At 45.5% G+C, this 18,147-nt stretch overlaps 3 protein-coding genes across 6 annotated transcripts; all 3 read left to right on the top strand.

Annotated features, from left to right (window-relative positions):
- The first annotated feature begins 4,675 nt into the window (after positions 1–4,675).
- LOC127773305 (putative E3 ubiquitin-protein ligase RF298) lies at positions 4,676–9,734 on the top strand. Of its 4 annotated transcripts, none has more exons than XM_052299354.1 (4): positions 4,676–4,857; positions 5,064–5,132; positions 5,266–7,353; positions 8,710–9,734. In XM_052299354.1, exons 3-4 carry the CDS (start codon positions 5,278–5,280, stop codon positions 9,238–9,240), a joined length of 2,607 nt encoding a protein of 868 aa, XP_052155314.1. In that variant the 5' UTR covers positions 4,676–4,857; positions 5,064–5,132; positions 5,266–5,277; the 3' UTR covers positions 9,241–9,734. The 4 variants fall into 4 exon arrangements, with proteins under 4 accessions (XP_052155314.1, XP_052155312.1, XP_052155315.1 ...); XM_052299352.1 differs by having other exon boundaries at positions 5,263–7,353; XM_052299355.1 differs by lacking the exon at positions 4,676–4,857 and having other exon boundaries at positions 4,881–5,132.
- A 258-nt stretch (positions 9,735–9,992) lies between these two features.
- Positions 9,993–13,321, top strand: LOC127773307 (uncharacterized). Its single transcript, XM_052299356.1, has 4 exons — positions 9,993–10,282; positions 10,406–10,510; positions 11,480–11,606; positions 12,583–13,321. Exons 1-4 carry the CDS (start codon positions 10,064–10,066, stop codon positions 12,798–12,800), a joined length of 669 nt encoding a protein of 222 aa, XP_052155316.1. The 5' UTR covers positions 9,993–10,063; the 3' UTR covers positions 12,801–13,321.
- Positions 13,322–15,395: 2,074 nt separating this feature from the next.
- On the top strand, positions 15,396–17,106 carry LOC127774815 (benzyl alcohol O-benzoyltransferase-like). Its single transcript, XM_052301107.1, has one exon. The coding sequence runs from the start codon at positions 15,421–15,423 to the stop codon at positions 16,753–16,755; it is 1,335 nt and encodes a 444-aa protein (XP_052157067.1). The 5' UTR covers positions 15,396–15,420; the 3' UTR covers positions 16,756–17,106.
- Positions 17,107–18,147: the final 1,041 nt, after the last annotated feature.

Here is an 18,147-nt window from a genome sequence, read left to right as displayed (position 1 = left end):
TGAAAAAATGGGTTGCATTAGTTGACATATGTATCTCTCCCAAGTAAGCATGGCCTCTCATTCTACTTATCAATTATGATACTGACGTATCTTGATGACGTGCTCTCTCTCGTGGCCTGATCTTCTGGTAGGGGATAACTTTCGCTTTGATCGAGTGTGACGTTTACGACATGGCTACCAATCAGAACAAGTCTAGATCGCCATGCAATCGCTACACCATAAACGATGTCGTATCAACCGTGGCACGTGGTTGAGGATCTCTGCAATGCAAACGAGAGAACACTGCAAGAACACGATAAGATGCAATCTAAATATTGTGAATAGGTGATTAAGCACAAAGAAATAGTTGCACGCGGTTGAGGATCCTTGCAATGCAAACGAGAGAACACTGCAAGAACAAGATAAGATGCAATCTAAATATTATGAATAGGTGATTAAGCACAAAGAAATAGTTGCGATTGAAGTGGTATATTTGCTCGACCAGGTAAATCAACACACCAACTATTGGGGGGGGTGCCAATCTATAGTCGTCGACTAAGAGCATCCCTAGCAGATCATCCAAATATCATCCTCTATATGCCCATATGGATGCCCATCCAAAAAAGATTCCTCGTTCATATCCCTTCCCACTCCAACAGATCATCTATATCACATCATCCATATCGCATCCTCCTATTTTTTATAACATCTTTCAACTAACCTTCACTACTACTCTCTCTACTGCTATTCTTCTCGTGAGCGAGCTGGTGAGGGGCGGTGGCGGGGTCGCATGCGCGGGCGGGCGAGGCGCGAGCGGCGGGGTCGCGGCCGCGGGCGGTAGGGTCACCGGGCGGATGAGCGATCGGGCGCAGGCGACCGTGTCGCAGGCGCGGGCGGAGGTGTTGCGGCGGCGGGCAGCGGTGGCGGCCGGGCCTCCGCATCTACTCCAATCCTCCACCGCTAAATCCAGCGGCGCCCGGGCGAGGGGCAACGGCGGCAGGCGGCGGCAGTAGGCAGGGCGACTGCGGTGGGCGCTGCCGGCGCTCTCCTCCCTGATCTGGTATGCTTATCCCCCTCCACCCTCACTCCACGGCTACACCCCTTTCTCTCCACCCTCCATTGCAAAAAAAAAATCAAAAACGGGCATGGCGCACTCCCCTTCGCTGGCTGGCGATGACGACGATGGAGTGGAGGTTGCGGGGGAGGGGATGTCGCGGAATTCCGGATGGGGGCGGGAGCTCGGTCGTTGTGATTTGGCGTGAGGAGAGAGACACGCTATTTTTGGGTTTTCTCTCTCCCTTTTTGGCGCATCCGCCACTTTTGCCGGATTGGATGGCGCATCTCCTGGAGACGGTTTTTGCACTCCTATACGCCAAATTGCAAACGGAGGATGTAGTAGCGTATCTCCTAGGGTGCTCTAATCAAGCAAGAACTAGAGACAAGGTGAATAGCACTTGGCATAATTCAACTAAACAAAACCCAATTGTTCTAGACGGTGTAAATAGACATTCATAGAGGAAACTAGAGCTAGGGTTAAGTACTAATTCGGGGAGGTGGAGGGAGACACTTCTGAGATGGCCCTAGTCTATTACAAGACCAAAGGCCCAAGCTCCATTTCAGCAATAGCACTGTTTTGTTTTGATGATTCTCGTTGACTCGAGATGAATTTGGATATGAGACTGGATGCGTTTGAAAGATGACGAGATAATATTTCCATCAAGTCCAAGATCACGCAAATCGCAGTTGGCATGAAGGCGATAGGTCCGTTTGAAGTTAGTGATGTCTCTGGAGGCCGAACTGGATTCTAAAACTCGTTGGACTTGAATATCTTGTAGATCCTCCATTCATCCTCTTTGGCAATGCTTTATATTTCTCATGCTTGGTTGTATGCCTATACTTGATGGTCACATCATATCTAAATTTTTTTTACTGCTAGTATTAGCTAAGGCCGATCAATAAGAATGAACCAAATAGATTTAGGCACACATGAACATGGATTGATGCTTTGGTTAGGCATGTCAACCAAATAAAATCCCATTAGTATTGGGGTAAATGGACCAACCTTGTTGTATTTTCTTTTCTCTATCTTCCAAAACACGTACTCTCGAAAGTGTTAGACTTTGTTGTCCATTCCCTTATAAGTATCAAGATGAATGAGGCGAGCTTTGACCTTGCAATAATTGTTTTTAGCCCAAGCTCTTCTTACTTAATGGATGCAAAAGTGTGTATTACGGTATTACCTCGTCATCTTCAATAAAAATTGCCTTTTTTTAGATTTCTCATAGTACCTTTGAAGTTACCTTATTTGCGGTCACGGTGTGCATAAAAAGAATAGAATAATGTTCTTTTGATTAGGTATGCTAGATGTGGAATCATACAAACAAATGAACACATTTTCTTCCCTTTGTCCTTGCTCTAATTATGAGGTTTGATTGGGCTAATGTCAATTGATTTAAGACAATCATATGGGGTGTTTAGATCCAAGGGTTTAAAGTTTTAGCGTGTCACATCAGGTATTATATATGGTGTCGCATGGGTTTTCGGACACTAATAAAAAAACTAATTACAGAATCCGTCAGTAAACCGCGGGACGAATTTATTAAGTTTAATTAATCCGTCATTAGCACATATTTACTGTAGCACCACATTGTCAAATCATGGAACAATTAGGCTTAAAAGATTCGTCTCGCAAATTAGTCACAATCTGTGCAATTAATTATTTTTTTAGCCTATATTTAATACTTTATACATGTGTTCAAACATTCGATGTGACAGGGTATAAAATTTTGGGGTGGGATCTAAACACCCCATAGTTATATTTCTTATTCTATCAAGTAAAACGGTAAACTTAAAGAAACGAGATAATCCCATTGAGAGCATTTGTTTGGCAACAAGTCATTACTTGCTTCATGAAAAAAATTAATACTAAATTCCTTCTAGAACTTGGATTAGTAACAGTTGTGAAGATATAAAACACTATTTTGCTATTCAGCTATTCATTAGTTGCTCTATCTAGTGACATAGTACTACTAAATAAATAAGGAAGATATCAAATCACTTACTCATACCACAATTGCAATATATCTCATACCACAATTGCAATAGATAGCAAGATGTAGAGCTAATGTGGCTGTTCCGCCTGATGTGGTGATACTCCTAGTGATGAGGCTGTGTGTATTATCTATGTTGGATGATGATGTGTAAGCTAAGTTTAGTTGTTGTATGTTTCGATGGGAGCATATGACTTCAAAACTTTACCAGCGCAGAGTTTACTATATGGATTAATGGGGTAAAAGCAATGCTAGAGTGATGTGTAACTAATAGTAACAAAATGATATTTGAACATCACATATTACATATTGTTGAATAACAATTTGCATGGTTCTTCCCCGCAAAAAAAAACATGGTTCTAGGATAAACCTTCACTTTCATTAAAGGGGTTGTCTATATATCTTGTGACAGAAAATCCCACCTCCTATCATTCGAATTTTGGACCACTGGATACGCTTAAAGATTCGTGCAGACCCCCTAACCCTAACTCCTCTCCTCCCCCGTTCAGAACGCCGCCACCACTCCCGTCCTCGCGCCGTTGCGCGATTCCACCGTCACCACCGCCCCACCGCGCCGCTGCCTGCCTCGCCGGCTGGCCGGAAAGAGTCAACGGCGCCGGCGAGGCCCCCCCGGCGAGCCCCCTCACCCTTCCCTTTCCCCCTCCCCTTCCCCCCTCTCTTTCTCCTCATGGCGGCGACGGCGAGGTGCTCCCGCGCCGCCGTTTTCCCCCGTCTCCGGTGGCTCCCCGCCGCCGGATCTGCAACCACTGCCCACCACCTCCTAACCTCACTCTTGCTTTGCCCCCGCCACCGACGCCGGCCCACCGCCCTCCTCCATCCCCGCGGCTCCGGCGGCGGCGCCGCCGCCTCGCCGCCCGCCGAAGTCCACCGCCCACTGCCGGTCCTCCGCCGCCCACGGCCATCCCTCTAAGCCCCGAGGAAGCCCCCCTCTTCCCCCTCCCCCAACCCACCTCCTACCCTCACCCCAACCCCAAACCCTAACCCGTCTCCCTACCGGAGTTGGGGTGTCGCCGGCGCCGGAGAAGAAGGGGAGCCCGCCGGAGTTGGAGGAGAGAAGGTGGTGCACGAATCTTGGCATGGATCCAATGGTCCAAAATCTGTAAGATTTCATCCCCATATATATCAGTCGAATAATATATAGCAATCCCGTTCATTAGGAATTATGTAGGTAATTCAATTGTTCACAGAATTTGCCTTGTGCAATTCTATTTTCCCGCTATTTCATTCAATATTTACTCGATCGTCATCCATCTCTAAACACCATATCGAAGGGCAATTTCCAATTTTTAGCCAATTTACACCGTAATCACTGAATGCTAATCTATCACTAGTAAAACCCATGCTAAATAAAAACAACAATCCACTCACCAAACAAAGCAAAACCAACCTAACCATCTCCAAACATCTCGCATTCTCTAACCAAGAACAACACATATCTCCCTTCCCTGGTTTATTCCACATCGACCGCCACCGGCCACGTCAGCCCTCACCCGAAGAACACGGTACACGTGGCACCTAACCATTGGTGGGGTCAGCACCCAGCAGAAAACGAGAGAAAAGAAATGGTAAAAAAAAAAAAACAACCGTAACTGCTGTGCTGTGTGTGCTCTCTCTCTCTCTCTCTCCATCCATCAGGCCTAGAGAAGAGGAGAGACAAGCGCCTCCTCCTCATCTCCTTCCTCCTCCTCCTTCCCCCTTCTTCTTCTTCTTCCTCCTCCTCTCTCTCTCTAGCCATACTCTCTCTCTCTCTCTTCTCCACTCCTCTGATCGACTCCGCTTCGATCCCCGCCGACGACCCCCCCCCCGGGTACGCGCCTCGATCCGCCGCCCCCGTCTCCCGGGTCGCACCTCCCCCCGCCCACACCCGATCGGATCAAGAACGAGCCCCTCCTCCCCCCATCTGATCCTGGGACTGGGCGGTGGGGGCGCGCCGGGGAGTTTCTCCTGGTTCTTGATTCGGTGGTGCTTCCCGATTGTTACTGTATCATTTTTCCCCTCTCTTTGTTTTTTCAGGGTTTATTTTTTTTTCTATCTCTCTCTCTTCCCTGATTCGGTGCACGCACGCGCAGGAAGGAACCAGAGGTGAGTCGCAAATTCTCCGTATCCGGGGAATTTTTTTGTTTGTTTTCTTGTGCTATATTGAGATTGCGCGGTGTGATTTCTCTGATGAATTTGTTGTTGGGTCGGGGGGATTTTTTTTTTTTTTTTGCAGCAGCTATCTATCGTGATGTCCACTCTCGCGGCGCATCCACCGTTGGGGCCAGCGGCGGCGGCGCAGGAGAAGGCGGCGAGCCGGAACAAGCGCAAGTACCGCGCCGAGCCGCCGTCCGCCGAGCTGGGGTCATTCGGGCTGGAGTACCCACTGACGGCCGACTGCGTGGGCTTCGAGTTCATGTCGCCGGAGAAGGCAGCCATCGCGGCGGCGGCGGCCGCCGCCGCGGTGGCCGCCGAGGGCGTCAACCTGGACCTCATCCCGGGCTCGTGCGATTGCAAGGATATTCACCCCACGGCGGAGGAGCTACTGGAGTGCCAGAGATATGTGAATTGGAATGACCCCAACGAGGCGCTGCTCGAGGAGATCCTTCTCAAGGGCCTGGACGCGACGTTCGACAATGCCGTAGGCGTGATCATCGCGATGGGTTACTCCGAGCCCACCGCGCGTGCCGCCGTCCTGCGGGCTGCCACGCAGTACAATTGGAGGGAGAGCCTTGCTGGGTTCGGCGAGGCGGCGGTCGAGGTGCTCAAGACCGAGGGGGACATGTTGAGTGAGGGCGCCTCTGAGGAAGACATGAGGAAGATTGAGCAGGCAGTGCTCGGTGGCATGATTGCGTTGGTCAATCAGGCTCAGCCGTTCTACACTACAGGTGATGTGATGTTCTGCTTGCTTATATCGGATATGAATGTGGCCAATGCCTGTGCCATGGACTACAATCCGGCTTCCCTCCCAGCAGTGGATACGCAAGTGATTGCCCAGCCAGTTGTTGGAAACTATGAACCTAATAATCCAAGTTCGGATTTATCAGTATCTATTACCAACCCACAGACTGGCGTCACATTTCGTGGAAAACTTACCCCAGTGCCACCCAATTCTTACAATACTGCCAAGGCTGATTCATCCGCAACACCAGCAAACCTGAATGTACCGAGCAGTAAACCCTCTGTCTCAGGTAAGGCGCAGAGTGAAATCCCGAATCTTAAGCCAAAAGAAAACTCAAATCCTGTGCCTGATCATTCAGAGGAGCAACCATTCGTTGCTGCTGCGACACAACCTGTGAAAGATGATAAGCCAATCCCTAGTAAGAGGGGGAGTTCTAAGCGGGATTCCTTGCATCGGCAGAAGTTGATGAGTTTTGATAAGAGTTCCCGAGCACTGGGTTCTAAAGGATCTCTTAGGTCAAGCAAGCATAGCTCTTCGGGTAGCGCAGTGCTGGACAGGAAGTGCAGGTCGTTTTCAGATTCTACTACTATCAGTTTGAAGGCCTCATCCAAAGTAGGCAAAGGGTTTTCTGCAAGCATGAAGGGACCGGAAGTACCACCTGACCTTTCTTTTACTGGTGCTGCCCTTCCCTCCAATCCATCATTTGATGCCAAGCTGAGTAGTAACTTGAACCCATTACCAGCTGCTAGCACAGATCTCTCATTGTCGTTGCCATTGCCGTCCTCAAATGACAGTCCTGCTCCATCTTCGAATCATGATGCCAATACAGAGGGTATGGACTCTAGCAGCAAAATCAACTTATCATATGATGAGGATCAGAAGGTTTGGATCCCACAAGATAAGAAGGATGAAATGGTCTTGATTCTTGTCCAGCGGCAGAAAGAGTTGCAAGCACATATGAGGGATTGGACAGACTGGGCTCAGCAGAAGGTGATGCAAGTCACTCGTCGACTTGCCAAGGAGAAGGAAGAGCTTCATTCACTTAGGAAAGAGAAGGAAGAAGCGGACCGCCTCCAAGAAGAGAGGCACAATCTGGAAGAGAGCACTCGGAAGAAGCTTTTAGAGATGGAATCTGCGATTTCTAGGGCGAACACCCAGCTGGAAAAGGCAGAATCTTCTGCTCGTAGACGTGAAGCCGAGAATGAACAGCTCAGGATACAGATGGAAGCTGCAAAGCGGCATGCACTAGTGTCTGCAACAAATATTTTGGAGCTTTCAAAGAAGGATGAGAACAGTCATAAAAGGTCTCAGCATTGGGAATCTGAAAGAGCCCTGTTGCAAGAGGATCTTGCTGCTCAAAGGAACAAGCTATCTCAGGTCCACCAGCAACTTCATCATGCTAAAGAGCAGAAGGATCAAATCCAGGTATTTATTGGTTTAGCCTTTATCTTTACCTCTTCATAATCTTTTGAAGGGAAGTTTATACAATTGAATCATATTAGTTATATATGATCAACCTTTAATTCATGTGGTTTCTGTAAAATTGAAATATCTGAACAATCTTGAGTTGTTAGAATTGCATTGCCACCTAGAATAGTTGACTTTAATTGTGTATAGATGAACAGTTGACCTAGTTCTTACTCTTTTGGGTGTAGTAGCTCTTTGAATAAATCTGATGTAAGGTGGCACTGAGAGAGTGAGAAGCTTGTAAAATATATGGATAACAGTATTTTTAACAGTGCTTAGAGCTTGTCAAAGAAGTTAATAGACGGTGATGTCTCCATTTATGCAGTATTTTCTTTAATATATGGTGATGTTTCTGGGCAATTAACAGATATGCACATGTCATGGTTTTATTGTTAGTTAAGCTTCATGTGACATTTTTTTTTAATTTACTTTCCTGAATCTCACTCCTAAGGGGTTGGGGATGCCCAAAAGGTAGAAATTTTGGTAGCTAAATTGGATGTCCTAATTAAGACAACTCTAGCATGCTTTGTATATCATGAATACGTTGCAATGTTTTACACACAACTTTTTAAGGAAATACTAATTGTGAACTTTACATGGTATTGCATTTTATCCTTCCAGTCAAGTACTAGTTAGTGATTTGTCAAATGTTGACAATGTTAAATAAAGATTTCATGTGATGATATATCTTTATAAATGGTATTCAATAAGTTCCAAAGCTTGAATGTACAAAAACAATGCTATTTATTCACTGGCACATCTGCACTTTGCCAATCTTAAATTTGTCGAATATGCCATGCAATGATAACCTTCCGTATCTTCACTGTCTTTCAGACGCCAGGTACATATTTCTGCTTAAGGCGGAAATCATGAAAAATATTTTGTAAGTGAGTCGTGGCAATGATCAATGATAGAAATTGTTGCTTTGGATAGAGTAGACTGCTTTAAACTGTCTTGAGTGCACTATCATGGTTTTTGGACAAAATCTGTCATTTGGCTATGTTGTTAGTTTCTGCTAGAGGATTCATAAAAATGGAACTTATGCGCTTGCAGTCTACATTTCATTACTTTCATGAATTCATATTGAGTTGATTGCAAATACCATGTTTTTGCTGAAGTAGAAGCTCAGTGATGATTAATATTGTGGGTTAGGTAAGACTGTTCTGTAAATATTATAATTTTGCTTTTTTTAATGCGTCCCTCCTTCTTGTGCCGCGGCTCTCTACAACATCATTCATTCATTCATCCCTTTACATTGCTGTCTTCACTAAACTTGTATATCTTTGGTCTTTCTATGATCTTCAATACTTCCAGGCAAGGTGGAGGCAAGAAGAGGCTGGAAAGATTGAGGCAATTGCCCGTGTAAGCTTAGAGAAGAAAGAGAGGGATCAGATTGAGACATCACTGAGGTCGGAAGAGAACTTCCTGCATCTCAAAGCGGAGAACGATACGCAAAGATACAAGAGCCAGATACGTGCTCTCGAGCAGCAGATTTCGCAGCTGAAGGTATCCTTGGACTCGTTGAAGGTTGGTGCCCCTCCCAAGTGGGGAGCAGACAACAGAACCAACGCGTTGCGCCTTTCTGAAGGGAGAAAGAACGGCAGCGCTCAAATTTTGGCCAATATAGCAGCGGTACCCCAGGATTTCGATTTTGACGACATACAGCGTGACCGGGAGTGCGTCATGTGCCTGAGCGAGGAGATGTCGGTCGTCTTCCTCCCTTGCGCGCACCAGGTGGTCTGCGCGAAATGCAATGACCTCCATGACAAGCAAGGGATGAAGGAGTGCCCGTCGTGCCGGACCCCCATCCAGCGCAGGGTGTGCGCCCGCCTCGCCGGTTGCTAGACTTCTTCTTCTTCATATACACCATTTTGTTTTCTCTTTTTATTTGTTTTTTTGATTGATTTGCTGAGCTTGCCTTGGATGGATGGATGGAAGATTGGATGGAATAATGAGTGGTGGTGAGAGTGGTTAAACTTTGAGAATAATATACATGGTTGGTCGCACATCAATCAAAACCCCGCAGAGATAATGGATAATGGGATGGGTGTTGGTTATACATGATGTACAGAGCGTTGTCTTCTGAATGCTTTTCCTTTTGGTTTATCTTTTTTTCGCTGAGCATTGCAGGCAATCAGAACTAGTTCTTGTCAGGTAAGAGTATCAAAATGTGTTTGAATTTTGATGCTTCTGAGCTATTCCATTTATCCTGGAATCCTCACTGAACTGAGGTTTCGGTTCATGGATGATGTGAATAAGTCTGGTTGTACTATGTGGCTTTGTCCGATTCGCCATTGGCCTCATTGTGTTCCAAGAGCTCTTCTCCCAATTTTGGTGGTAAATAAACAAACAGATTCCTATGAAATTTCTTATATGAAATACTGTGAAATTTCCTGCGTTGCAAATGAGAGTTTGCATCATAAACACTCAACGCAGCAGCATCAAGAGTTTCATTGTCTTCAATTTTCAGACGATCTCTGGCCTACGACGAAGGCACGGTGTCTTCCTTTCCATGGACCCTCCAGGTGAACCCCACATGTCAGTGGAATGGCTCACGCGTAGTATTTTCCCTAGTCCATTTCCACCCTTCTTCACATCACAGCGAGAAAAAAAGAGCGAATTAAAAGCCAAAAAAAAAAGGAAAATAAAGGAGAAAAGAGTGGCGGCCATGGCGGCGGCGGCGGCGGTGGAGAGCGTGGTGGTGGTGCACAACGTGGCGAAGCGGCACAACGTGGGGACGCTGGCGCGGAGCGCGACGGCGTTCGGGGTGGCGGAGGTGGTGGTCGTCGGCCGCCGCGACGTCAGCGCCTTCGGCAGCCACGGCGCCACCTCCCACCTCCGCTTCCGCCACTTCGCCTCCCTCCCCCTCGCCCGCGCCTACCTCAAGGTCCACCAACCCCGATATCCGAGCTACCAACCCAGCCCTCCCTCTCTCTCTAAACCCTAAACCCTAAACCCTAATCCTCTCCCTTCCATTCCTGCTGCCTGACATACGCGCGTGTGTGTGCAGGACGAGAGGGGGTGTGACATTTGCGGCGTGGAGATCACCCACGACGCGCTGCCGGTGACGGCCCACCCGTTCCGCCGGAGCACCGCCTTCCTCTTCGGCAATGAGGTGGGTGGGTCGGATTTTCTCATGATTCCTCATTAATTTTGAGTACTTCTGCTTGTATGACACAAATTCAATTGACTCTGTGGAATTAGTACTAGTTTGCAGGCAGATATGTGTATCAGTTGCCAATTTACTTACACGTCCAAATTCTGTTGGAATTTTGACCCTTTTTTGTGATCCCTTGGAATCCTGAGTGGATGTTAGCTCCACTTGAGTTTTATGAGCGTCGTAATGTTTACTAAAACACAATAAAAACCGCTAGTGAAAAAGAGGAGAGAAGTATATTGGTGCCGTCACAATGACAAAATTATGGAAATACCATAACAAATGTGATTGACTACCTGATACCGCAGAAAATACTGTTGCTGTCACGGTTCCACCCTTTTCGGGGCATTTGGGTGAGGAAATTTCAATTATGTCAAATTGATGGCGGTGCCTTGAGCTATTCAGCTGTTGCTCAATGGATGTGGATTATTGTTCACCCCTGATGAGTAATGAATGCAGATCTAATGTCATCAATGTCTTCCATAATTTTTAGGCTTTTCTGTCTGTATGGGGGACTGTTCCAGTGTCCCCAATGTATTTTTTCTAAACATCAGTTTGTGATAGCTATTCTAGTTTTCTCAAAAGAAAAAAAAGGCCAGTGCCAGTACAGGAGGGGTGAGGAAAGATTGGCATGAGTTGCTAGCACTAGCATAATAGTGAAAGTGTGAGACCTTTTAGACTTGATACACGTGTGAACTGCAGGCTTTGTTTCAACTCAAGGTGACCATTACTTGCTAGGGCAATACTTCATTGTACTATATTTAAATATATGGTGTTATACTGTTAAATTCATTTTCTCCAGTTTGTAGATCTTATTCAATGGATGACTAGGATAAAACTGAAGTGGGATGTAATTCCTTTGAATAAACAAGAGCAATTTGCATGCCCTTTATATTATAATTTCCTATTTTTTATTGCATCTAGTAGGGTACAGGACTCTCGCAGAAGGAGTGCGAGATCTGCGACTTTTTTGTCTACATCCCTCAGTATGGTGGTGGAACCGCATCATTGAATGTTACAGTTGCAGCGTCGATTGTTCTTCATCACTTTGGAGGTAAGGTGACATCCTTCAATTAATGCAACACAGGTCAAGTTAGTCGAACAAAATGTAAAAAAATGTAAATAACAAATACTCACATTAAATTTCCTTTGTTGTCTTTTAACCTCACCTTTCTGTAGAATTGTAGAATATCAAGTTTCCATGTTCCTCGTCTAAATAATCTATTCTCTCTCTGCCAAACATGTTTTTCTGGAAATACTTGGGATATAGTAACAGAAAGGCATGCCATATGTCTAGTCCAAAATCTTCTTTTGGGGAATTTATTTGTTGCTCAAATCAAATTTGATATTCCCCTTTTATTCTATTTCCTAATGTACTAGAACTTCTCTGGAGTTTTGAGCTACTCCCTCCGTTTCATAATGTAAGACTTTCTAGCATTGCCCACATTTATATAGATGTTAATGAATCTAGATATATATGTGTGCCTAGATTCATTAACATTTATATGAATGTGGACAATGCTATAAAGTTTTACATTATGAAACTGAGGGAGTATTAATCTAAAAAATCATCCGATGTGTAGTTTGGCCTTTACTATTTATTATTATGTCGGAGTTCTTGGTTTGTAAATATATCTTCCTTACCTAGAAGCAACCTCAGTGCAATGAAGCTTTGATGCTCAATATTTGGAATAGTTTTGTAATTCCGGTACTTCAAAAGTTCAAAATACTATCTTCTTGTGCAATGATGCTTTTCTGGGTTTCTCTACTATTTGGCCTATCTTTCTTGCCAGTTGGGGCCATATCCTCAAAATTTTAAGCAAGCTGAGGCTTTGCATAGTCAGAATATTTTGAGACAATAGCTGAGTGAAATACTTTTGACTTTTATTGTTAGTTGAAAAGTTTACTGCTTTGAACTTCATTACGATTTTCTAGTCCATATTTTGTGCGTGTGGAGTGATTGCACCCAGTTTTTTGTATTTGTCAATTGCATCTCACTGTCATGGCTGATTCTTTATGATTTTCTGCAGTCTGGGCTGGCTTTCCAGAACGAGGGCGAGAAGGTAATAAATTCGTTGTAGCTGATAAACCAAAGGGCCAATCTAGGGGACTCTACTGTACAGACTCAATTGAAGAAGTGATTGAAGAACGGAAGATGCGAAGAGAAAATGCCTGTGACATATTTGAGGAAAATGGAAGTAGCGAGCATCAGGAATCAAATGTTTTAGGCACGATGCTGTCAGACTAGAGTATCCCATCTCTTCTTTGCTTACCAATCCAGTCTCTGCATTGGTTGAGGGATGAAGCTAATTTGCAATACCACATACAGCACAATATCCAGCACTGGTTTCTCTTTGCCAGGGTGGCACAAATATATGTAGAGTAAATTTCAGAGAACTCCATTTTTATGGTCAAAGTTGCAGTTTCGCGACTCGGTAAGGAGCATAATAGCACCCTTTCAAACCAAATTCTTGTGGCAATGATTAAGAGAATACCTTCAAACCACGGGTAAAGCCAAAGTTCTGCGTTTTGCTCTGAAATTTATGTGTGGCCCCCGATATATGTTCCAATCAGGTTGTGTGACTATCACCTGAACTTTTTTGTTGTACTATTAGGAGTCCCCCTTTTTTTTTTGAAAACTTATTAGGAGTCTGACCTCTGTTAGCATCAGGCTTCCTCACTGGATTGTACTGTTGTAATGTTTTGTTTCTCCACCAACTCTGGATTAGTTTGTTTTCCACTACCTAACATGAAAATTGTTCATAGGAATTTTGGCATGAACTTTCCACTTTCCATCTCACCCTTAAAAGGCTTGCAATAGCATCCTTCTTATGCTGCGTTCTAAATAGATTATTCTCGGATGGAAGCTGATGAATTATCTACTTAACTGTATGGAAGAGGCAAATCATCCACGGCAATAATCCAGTGGATAACCAACCATAAAAGATAAGGGCTGAAAATGATTTACATCTAGCATCTCAAGCTTACATTGCCCCTCTGAAAGTTCACCTTGCAATGTTCAAATTTGGCCGTTTGAAGAGTACAATAATGCTACTGCTTTTCTAACAGATCGTGCAGTTTTCTTCTGGTCCTTGTCCGTCCTGTAGAAATGTGACGGCTAAACTGACATTTCAAATGCAATACTTAATCAAAGCATCTCAATCCAACTATCCAATACAAGACCGGCATCTCAGTTTCCCCAAGATATTGGAGATAAGCATCTCTGACTCTAGTAATCTATCAAGATCACAAGAATAACGAAAACATGTACTCTTTATACCATTGCTGGGAGATTGAGGAGAAAACACTTCGTTTTCCGCGCGCACGCTTCCCAAACTACTAAATGATGTGTTTTCTATAGGAAAGTTATTTTAAAAAATCATATTAATCCATTTGTAAAATTAAAATAGTTAATACTTAACTAATCATGCGCTAATGGCTCACCTCGTTTTACATATCTCCTCAATCTCAGCTGTTACAAGCTGTTTGGGTCCCGTGAGAAACAAAACCACATGGATTGCTCAAAACAAAGTGGTTGAATAAATATAGTAAATTTTTATGTATTGCTTTAGACATAGAGAAAAGATAAAACATACATCAGAACATTCAGAGGATTTAGATCACCTGTCAGAATTCTACCAAAATATAGAAAAAAAATTTCTCTACCATAAAATTTCACCATCTTACACTCATGAAGCCTCGCGTAGTGATTTTTGTTTTTTGATAATGAATATGATTATGCCACTTTTCATAATAAACTTTCAAGAAGCCTTTTAACAAGTGTATATTTAGACAAACGATTCAATTAACTTGGGTGAAGGATACCAGGGGCGGATCTAAGCATCAAGCTAAAAAGATGTGTTGGGGGGGGGGATCTTCTTCTTTCTCCTTCATCCCCCCTACTCTTCTTCCTCCCCCCTCTTCTTCCACTTAGACAACTTCTCATCTCTCTTCTTCTCCATAGGGACCCCTCCAAAAGAACACACCTTAGCTCCCTCCGCACCCATGTTGGATCCACTCACGAAGTACACTACTTACTGGTTATTTCGAAATGTCAAAGCATACTTTGCCTTTTTTTAATGACCCTCGAATTGAGTATACCGATTGATGATCGATCTCGACACAATTGATTTATTCGTTAGTTTCCTTCAATAATGACCACAAACTCATAACCATCCATAATCTAGAAAGAACATATCCTTATGCATATGAGGAAGAATATGGTGGTGAAATTACTACGCATGGCTAATAATTACGTGCATGAAGATGCGTTTTCCGTAGAAATTTTGTGTGTGCTGTGTGCAAGTGTGGTTTCGTAGGCGTACTATTTTACCCGATTTCAAGTTAAACGGTGTAAAATGTTTATAGAATTAGAGTTGATTTTTCAATATATTGATGTGCAAAGTTGGTGTATTCTATGCTCTGACTTGTAAACCTTTTACAAGTTTGGCGAAAAGTTGATTTTTCATACTCCAATAATATAGGAGTATTTGAAAGTCAGAGAGTGGAAGGATCATAAAACTAACTTTCTCCTTATTCCAAAATTCAATACTCCCTCCATCCCTAAATGTTAGACGTCGTTGACTTTTTTAAATATGTTTGGCCGTTCGTCTTATTCAAAAAAATTTGTGAAATATGCAAAACTATATATATACATAAAAGTATATTTAACAATGAATCAAATGATAGAAAAAAAATAATAATTACTTAAATTTTTTAAATAACACGAAAGGTCAAATATGTTTAAAAAAGTCAACGGCGTCAATTATTTAGAGACGGAGGGAGTATATTTGAGAGCCAGAACTTTGGAGCAAGTACTATCACTACTTGTTTGTAGCTAATTACCAATATTATTGCAAACGCCGGCCATGGCCATGGAGAAGCAGCAGCTTCGCTTCAACGTGCGCCGGCGAGAGCCCGAGCTCGTCGGCCCCGCCGCGCCGACACCTCGCGAGACCAAGCGGCTGTCCGACCTCGACGACCACGAGACGCTGCGTGTCCAGGTCAAGTTCGCTTTCTTCTACCGCGCCGGCGGCGAGCACGACGCGGCGGGCGTCGTCCGGCGCGCGCTCGGCGAGGCGCTGGTGCCGTACTACCCGCTCGCCGGGCGCGTCCGGGAGGTGGAGGAGCGGAAGCTTGTCGTTGACTGCACCGGCGAGGGCGTGCTGTTCGTCGAGGCCGACGCCGACGTGCGGCTGGAGGAGCTGGAGGAGGACGGTGACGGCGGCGGTGAGTTGAGGCCGCCGTTCCCGTCCATGGACCAGCTGCTGCTCGACGTCGAGGGCTCCGGCGGCGGCGTGCTCGGCTCGCCGTTGCTGCTCGTGCAGGTGACCCGGCTGCTCTGCGGCGGCTTCGTCCTCGCGGTCCGCGTCAACCACACCATGTGCGACGCCATCGGCGCCGCGCAGTTCCTGCTCGCCGTCGGCGAGCTCGCGCGCGGGCTCCCCGCCCCGACGGTGCGGCCTGCATGGTGCCGCGAGCTCCTCGACGCGCGTAGCCCACCGGCGCCGTCGTTTCCTCACCGCGAGTTCGACGTCGTGCCGCCGCCGCCGCCGCCCGGCGACCTCGTGACACGCACCTTCACCTTCACGGCCGCCGACGTCGCCGCGATCAGGGAAGGCCTCCCGCCGCGCCTCCGCGGCACGGCGACGACGTTCGAGGCGCTCACGGCGTTCCTCTGGCGAGCCCGCACGGCGGCGCTGGAGCTCCCCGACGGCGAGGACGCGCGCCTGGTGGTGATCGCGAACCTCAGGGGCGTCGCCGAGCTGAACCTCCCCGGCGGCTACTACGGCAACGCGTGCGTCGCCCCGACGGCGATCACCACCGGCGAGGCGCTGCTGCGGCGCGGGTCGCTGGGCGACGCGGCGGAGATGGTGCGGGAGGCGAAGGCGGCGGTGACGGCGGAGTACGCGCGGTCCGCCGCCGATATGCTCGTCCTGCGCGGGCGGCCGCTGCTGGCGCTGTCGAACGTGTTCGTCGTGTCGGACCACCGGCACGCCGGGTTCCACCGGCTGGACTTGGGGTGGGGCGAGCCGGCGTACGGAGGCGGCGCCGACGTGGTGTTCGGGCTGGCCTTCCTCGTCGCCGTCAAGAACGGCGGCGGCGGCGGGGAGAGCGCGGTGGGCGCGCTGGTGTCGCTGCCGCCGCCGGCAATGGAGCGGTTCGCGTCGGAGATGGAGAAGCTGTACACGCGGCCCAACTAATCCATCCTTAAGTGGGCCTGGTCCATTTAGGACCACAAGGAATTCGGATCGCCAATTGGCCCATAATAGTTCAGACATGGGTCCACGAAGCAAGAGAGTTTTGTACACCTAGTATGTACGAGGTTCAAATAGTTGTATACAAATTCCACAAAATTTTAGAAGCTATATAAATTGTAATGATACAAGTCAATCCACAAACAAGCAAATATAAATTCATCGACACAATGGAGAAGCTGTACACTCGGCCCAACTAGGCCCATCTGGTTCTCGCGAAGAGGGCCTGGCACAGAAAGGTTGAGATTTGGACTTTCAACTAGGAGAAAGCTGTTCAACCTGCTGTTGCTCCTTGCAATATTTGAAGGTATTGTGTCTATGAATTACCTGTACCTAAAAGCATCCTTGTGCTTCATTTAGTTAAATCTGGGATCTGATCACTTAATACCTAGTAATTGAAGGTGATGTGGTACACCTTTTTTTTTTCTTTTTTTTTTTTACTTTTGGGTATCAATGGTTCCTGCTTGTCATACCAATTCAGTCTTTTCCAGGAATAATGAGTTAACGACAATTAACAATGATTTATATCTCGTTTCCCATTATAAGCTCGGTGTGAAGCATTGTTTACTGAGTCATCCTATGGAATTCGTCCTACAAGAATCCTTTGCTATGAATTATTATGAAATGTTGCAGCAAGATCCTGAGATAAATTTGCTAATCAAGTGGTAAAGATGATAAAAGCAAATATGCGACTATAACAAGGATGATGCCTTTGAGGTTGATTTCAATAACTACTCCCTCTGTCCCTAAATATTTACGACGTTGACTATTTTAAACATGTTTGACCGTTCGTCTTATTCAAAAAATTTAAGTAATTATTAATTCTTTTCCTATCATTTGATTTATTGTTAAATATACTTTTATGTATACATATAGTTTTACATATTTCACAACATGTTTAAAAAAGTCAACGGCTTTAAATATTTAGGGACGAAGGGAGTACATCATAGAAGCATTTGTTTTTTAAAAACTGTATAATACAGTGATGAATATTGTTTTTGGAATGAACTTAAATACTGTAACATACATCAATACATTTTTTTCAATCACATAATTAAGTTTTTTTTGGGTATATATTCATGATATTTCTTCTTTGACATAAGTTGCAGTTACTACTTCCTCATCGGAGCAGCTAACACAGGCATATGCACTTGAGCGGCTGTGCCAATCGAGGAAGAAGATCGGTGTCCGCCTATTGAATTTCACATCACTATTTCACAATATCTCTGTTGGATGTCTTTGGTTCTTAAAAGAGCCCCACAGTAAGAAATACCAGGGGTCTTCCGGCTATTTCCACAAGGTGGTAGGGTAGATGACCTGGGTACCCCTTCTAATTAT

The sequence above is a fragment of the Oryza glaberrima genome, chromosome 5, assembly GCF_000147395.1.
Source record: "Oryza glaberrima chromosome 5, OglaRS2, whole genome shotgun sequence".
Classification (NCBI taxonomy): Eukaryota; Viridiplantae; Streptophyta; class Magnoliopsida; order Poales; family Poaceae; genus Oryza; species Oryza glaberrima.
Note: the sequence above shows the minus strand (reverse complement) of the source record. Positions and strands in the feature narration are given on the sequence as shown.

Coding starts and splice junctions, on each gene's coding strand:
- LOC127773307 (XM_052299356.1), top strand. CDS start 10,064: ATGGCGGCGGCGGCGGCGGTGGAGAGCGTGGTGGTGGTGCACAACGTG. Junction 10,511..11,479: donor CCTTCCTCTTCGGCAATGAG/GTGGGTGGGTCG, acceptor TGCATCTAGTAG/GGTACAGGACTCTCGCAGAA. Junction 11,607..12,582: donor TGTTCTTCATCACTTTGGAG/GTAAGGTGACAT, acceptor GATTTTCTGCAG/TCTGGGCTGGCTTTCCAGAA.
- LOC127774815 (XM_052301107.1), top strand. CDS start 15,421: ATGGCCATGGAGAAGCAGCAGCTTCGCTTCAACGTGCGCCGGCGAGAG.
- LOC127773305 (XM_052299354.1), top strand. CDS start 5,278: ATGTCCACTCTCGCGGCGCATCCACCGTTGGGGCCAGCGGCGGCGGCG. Junction 7,354..8,709: donor AGCAGAAGGATCAAATCCAG/GTATTTATTGGT, acceptor CAATACTTCCAG/GCAAGGTGGAGGCAAGAAGA.